We start from the raw sequence: 5,903 nt of genomic DNA on the forward strand, positions 1-5,903 counted from the left end.
AAGATTTTGTGATAAAATAATACCAAAAAGTTAGGTAATTTCAGGAACTTGGATTTTAAAGTTTAGCAATATCACTCATGCCATAATAAGAACAATGTTAGGGAACAGGGCTGACACATGTCTTAAAATCTGAGGCTTGTGATCTCTGCAGTTCATGGACTGCAGTTTCTTGGACCTGATTTGACCTCTCCTTTCACCAAGTCCATGTAATATGATGTGTTCTAATAATATGTCCTTTGATTGGTTACTGGGAATAGAAATGGCCCTGTTTTAACAAGTTAGAAGTAAATATTCACATTGGAAGTTCTAAATACACTACTTGTTCCAATTGTCCCAACTGCTGCAATGGGTGAGGAAGGGGCTGAACGAATATAGATCAATTTATCTTAGAGAAAATGAAGGTGGGGTGCACTTCAAGAACTTGTTGGTTGTCGTCTTTCCTACCTTGATCTTTTCTTAATTAGGTGGCAGGATAAACTAGGAATTGGTGCTGGTGTAACATACTTAGGTTCTAAACACCCTCATTCTCTGCTTGATGTTGCTGAAATCATACAAGTGAGTTAGCAACCTAGTTACACTTCTGCAAGCAAGTTTGACAATGATTCCCAACATTCCAGATACCAGTTGGTGGAGAACTCTGATAATTTGGTATCAGAATCTACTGGTCCTTTTGGGTACATCATTAAAAGCCTGTTTCTAAACATGCACTTATTCAGTGTTTGCTTTCCCAGGTTTATTATAGCTTATCTTTACCCACAGCTACTTTTACCTAGATATGTCTCTTGCTTTTATCCTTGCTACTCTAAATCTGAGTTCATCAAATGTTAACCCAAGTGTGGATTTAGAGGGAACAGAGGAGCCCCTAAAATTGAAGGCAGCTGGCACTCTTCCTGTTAACAAGTTTTACCTATATAAAATTCAATTTCTTCAACCAAGGATTCTCACTGATTGGAAATGAAGGCTGAATTTCCCAAATGCCACTGGGCAGAAAGCTGCCTCTTTCTTTCCCATTTAAAGCAAATGTCCTGAAGCTGGTCATCACATTGTCTCAGGAGAGGAAGCGAACTAGAGTCCATTCTGCCTGCTGTAGTTGAAGTCAGCTTCATCGAGCTGGGATTCTGTAATGTTTGAGAGTTTTGTGTGTGTCCTCCCAATCTCTTCAAGGGCACAGGCCAGGGAGTCAAGATCACCATCATGTTGATGACGAGCTTCCCACAGGTTCAAAATGACAGCTGATGGGCTACTTTGTGTAGCAAAGTAAGATAAATTCCTAGACAAAGAAAATTAGACAAAGAGAGAAAAAAAACACTCCATGAGAACAAAAATTAAAGAACAAATACAAATCACCATAAAGCCAACTCAAAACCATTACATTGGTTTGATTCTACTTCATAATAACCATATAGCACAGATAAATGCCCCCACCCCCCGCAGGGTTTCTGAGGCTGGAAATCTTTATTGGGGAACATTGGTGATTTAGTGGTAAGAAGCTGCGCTGTAACCTTGAAGGCCCACAGTTTGACTCAAACAGCTGCTCTGCCAGAGAAGGATGGACAATCTCCTCCCATGCGATTGACCACCTCTGAAAACCCACTGGAAGAAGAGTCAGCTATGAGTCAGTTCCAACTCAGTGGCACACAAATATAGCATTTCTTTATTGAAGCTGACTGCCACCTCTTTGTCCAGTGAAGTGGCTGGTGGGTCCAAGCTGTCAACACTTTAGTCAACAGTTGACTGCTTTCACAACTTTATCACAAGGGATCTAAAAGTAACAACAAAGTATTAAAACTGCATTTTAGTGGATGCTATTACTATAAAATAGAAAGATGTAGACAGTTTCATTTTTATCACAAAATGCAGCTAAAAAGTATTCTTTACAGTATGGCCTTCTTATGCTCTAAGTCCTCACTGTCCTTGAGTTCTTTGTGTGTGTTAACTGTGTCTGTATGCATATTGCCCATTTAGCCATCCACTTCTTGCTACTTCTTCACCTTTCCCTTCGTAAACATAGGGATATCCAAGTTTATCTATGGTTCCTTATTCTTTCTTTCCTTCTTTTCTGGGCTTATATACCAGATAGAGGAGTTATCAACACCAAATAGATAATGGGTAAATCTGCATATCTATTCTCCTAAATTATCTAGAGATAGTTACAGATCACTAATAGTTAGAAACGGAATTATTTCAATTAGATGTTCCTTGACCTTTTCAAACTTGGCTTTTAACTATACCAATTATTCCATGAATTAGAACTTTATACTAACTTCTCAGTTTAGGAAAGATTTTTTATTCTTATCTCTGTTGATTCAATATTTATACTCATCAAATTAACCCTTTTATTTTCACCAATAATACTAACACCTAATTTATATTCTTAACACTCTATTGCAGAAATCACAGTATGAAATGAATAGCTTTTTAAGTTTGGCAATTCTGTGCCCAAGGTCCACTGTGCTATATGTCTATCAACATTACATTTCAATATCTTTCTGAGTCTAACTTCAAGATAACTGTAACAATAAAAAACATTGTTTTCCTCAGTCTTCTTCCATTATAAACCCTGATTTAATTAAACACTGACTTCTGATTTCATTCCATCTACTCTCCTCAGTGGAGTTGTCCACATCATCCCTTTACTCTTTATCAAGTTTTTATACTCCTTTAGCGATGAGTACACTTCTCTTCTTTGCTCAAAATGATATGTCATTTCTGAGTTCTTCAAATGCTTATCTGGAAAATTCTATATGACTAAGTGAGTACATATTTCATGTAAGAAATCTTGGCCTTTCCAATGAGACTCCACACTCCTGGAGGGCAAAAATTATGTTTAATCATTTTCTCAAACTATTGGAGAACTTTTCATAAAATTTGACATCTCTGGCAGGCATTTCTTCACAATTCATCTGTTAAGGAAGTTATTACTATTAGTATTTTTCAGATATAGAAACTTCAGTAAAAAGAGAAAAAGTGATTTTGGGGACCAATGATTTAATATGATGAAAATAAAGATCTCACAAAAGATTAAACTCTTTTGTTGTTTTTTTTTTTCCCTTTTTTTTAGGGCAGGAGGGTACTTTTACAGTAGGAACAGAAATGTCAGTGCAGATAAAATTCTGAAGGTTTTTAAAGATTTTTCAGACTCGACTAAGATTTGGCTGTTTTCAGGATGGCACTACTTTCAGTATTAAGAGAGTCAGGCAGTCACAAAGTGACCTCCTGTAGGGAATAATGCAGTGAAAGAATCTTTTTAAAGAGAAAAGTGACCTGGGAGTGGAGTGGTGGTGTTGGGAGGTTACTGTACAACAATGAATGAATGGAAATCCAAGTTTTCTGTTAACTTTTGTGAAAATATCAATAAAAGAATTTTTGTTTTAAAAAAAGCAAGCTTTTATAGTACAACATCAAATAGCCAAAGATTGCAACTTTGTCAGCTACACCATGCCATCTCCTGACAGGAAAGACCAGTCCTGACAATGTACAATGTGTCAGGCTACTAATTGTAAAGTTGGTAATTTTAATCCATCAAGTATTTCATCAGAGAAAGATGGACAGTCTCTTTCATAAAGAGTCACAGCTTCAAAAACCTGATTGAGGCTCACTAAGAAGAAAAAAAAAAAAGAAGAAGATAACACCAGGTTGTGCCAAAGATCTGGAGGACAACCACTTGGCTAACTGCCTGGAAGAGATTCATATTTACTTCCATTGCAGAAAAAAGGTGACCTAACAGATTGGGGAAATAATTAAGCAATATCACGAATATCACACACAAGTAAAATCTTGCTGAAGATCATCCAAAAATGATTGGGATAGTACATCAAGAGAGAACTACCAGAAATAGAAGCTGAGTTTAGAAGGCCATGGTACTGGGGACTTAATTGCCAATATTAGATGGATCTTGGCTGAAAGCAGAGAGTCCCAGAGGAATGTCTATCTGTGTTTCATTGACATGCAAAGGCATTTGTGTGGATCACAGCAGCTTGTGGCTAACCTTGAGAAGAATGGGAATCCCAGACACCTGATTATGTTCATGTGAAACCTCTACTTGGACCAGCAGGCAGTTGTCAAAACAGAGTAAGGAAACATTGGATGGTTCAAAATTAGGAAAAGAATGCATCGGGAACGTGTCCTGTCTTTATACCTTTTCCCACCAATATGAGGAACAGATCATTTGGAAAACTGGACTTTACAAAGGAGGAATCAGGATTGGAGGAAGACTCATCAACAACTTACATTATGCAGATGGCACAACCTTGCTCACTGAAACTAAGGAGGGCCTAACACATTTGCTGTGGAGGGTCCAGGACTGTAGTCTTCAATGTGGTTTGAAGCTCAAAATCAAGAAGACAAAGATTCTCACCACTGGACCAATTGTCAGCATCATGATAGATTAAGCTTGTTTGGTTTCACAATCAACTTTCCTAGCACCAGAAATCAGGAGATAAAAAGACAAATTTCATTAGGGAAATCTGTCAGAGACCTCTCCATAGTGCTGAAGATCAATAATGTCAGTCTGGAGAATAAGGCGCACCTGATCCAGGTTATGGTCTTCATAATTACTTGTTATGCATCTGAGAGCTGGACAATAAATAAGGATGAGAGGAAAGGAATTGATGCCTTTGAGCTGTGATATTGGAAAACAGCACTGAATATGCTATGGATAACCAAGAGAACAAACAGATGTGTCTTGAAAAGGGTGCAACCAGAGTGCTCTTTGGAGACAAGAATGATGAGGCTCTGCTTCATTTACTTTTGGGCATGTTGCTAGGTTGTGCTATTCCTTGGAGAAGGACATGATGCTGGGAATGTTGGAAGAGTAGGCGAAAGAAAGGAAGACTCTCAACAAATTGGATTGATACGGTGACTGCTGCAATGGGCTCTAGTGTGTCAGGAAGTGTGAGGATTCTGAACAGGATTCAGATCTTCTGTTCATAGTGTAGCTGGACTTGATGGCACCTAACAACAACAACAGTGATATCTATAGAATATACAATTCATCAACAATAGTTATATCAATTAAAACTTTATAAGTCGTTACATAGATTGATATATGTATATGCTATATATGTATATAAGTATATATGTGGGATGGTGCAGAAAAATACATGTGTGCATTGTGTGACTATTGCACATACAAATATGCATATTAATACAAATAATAGAGCACATAAAAATGCAGCTATGGAAATTTTGCAGATATAGCCAAAAACTGTATTTGACTTAATGAGTTTGAAGGCTCAGTGTCACTGTCTCAAAGAACATCTGAGTCAACTAGAATAACATATTTCATATAAACAAAGTTCTAAATTATAGCTTAATGAGTAGCATATGAACTTTGGAAAGCTTGTAGGTGTGATAGGACTATTAGTCTCCTCTAATCTAGAGTAACAGATAGTACTAGAAACTAAAGAAACAAGGGAGAATCCCTTTATGGGCTTAATGACCTACATTAACTTTATCAAGCCTGAAACAAGAACTAGATGGTATCTACCACTACTAACTGCTTTGAACAGGAATGTGATAACTCTGGTTAGAATGGGATAAGAACATAGAAAAAATTCAAATCCAAATAAAAAGGCAAGATTTAATGCCTTAATAGGGATCAGTTGTTGGTATGTGTCCTGGAGTCAACTATAACCAGGGATTGGAAGAACCCTCAAAACTCTTACCCTCAGGTACCTTTTGAATCTGGAATTTGAGTCACTCCCAGATGTCATCTTTCAGTAGATTGATCGATTGTAAATGATACTATTCATAAAGACTATGACCATGTGGAACTATGTTGTTGTTGTTGTTGTTACATGCCGTCGAGTCACCTGCGACTTATAGCGACCCGATGTACAACAGCCCTAAACTCCGCTCTGTCCTGTGCCAATCGCACTGTCTCCGACACTCCCATCCCAATT

General features: G+C 37.5%; 1 protein-coding gene across 1 annotated transcript in view; it reads right to left on the minus strand.

The window, feature by feature from the left end:
• Nucleotides 1–289: 289 nt before the first annotated feature.
• UNC5D (unc-5 homolog D (C. elegans)) overlaps nt 290–5,903 on the minus strand; it is a gene marked incomplete at its 5' end in the record, with an annotated part of 423,355 nt that continues 417,741 nt past the window's right edge. The window contains one exon of the mRNA XM_006896652.1: nt 290–1,270. Within this exon, the coding sequence (XP_006896714.1) occupies nt 1,066–1,270 (205 nt within the window). The remainder of the gene's footprint in view (nt 1,271–5,903) is intronic.

Source organism: Elephantulus edwardii, unplaced genomic scaffold, assembly GCF_000299155.1.
Source record: "Elephantulus edwardii isolate Elephantulus edwardi_28Jun2011 unplaced genomic scaffold, EleEdw1.0 scaffold00187, whole genome shotgun sequence".
Taxonomy (NCBI): domain Eukaryota; kingdom Metazoa; phylum Chordata; class Mammalia; order Macroscelidea; family Macroscelididae; genus Elephantulus; species Elephantulus edwardii.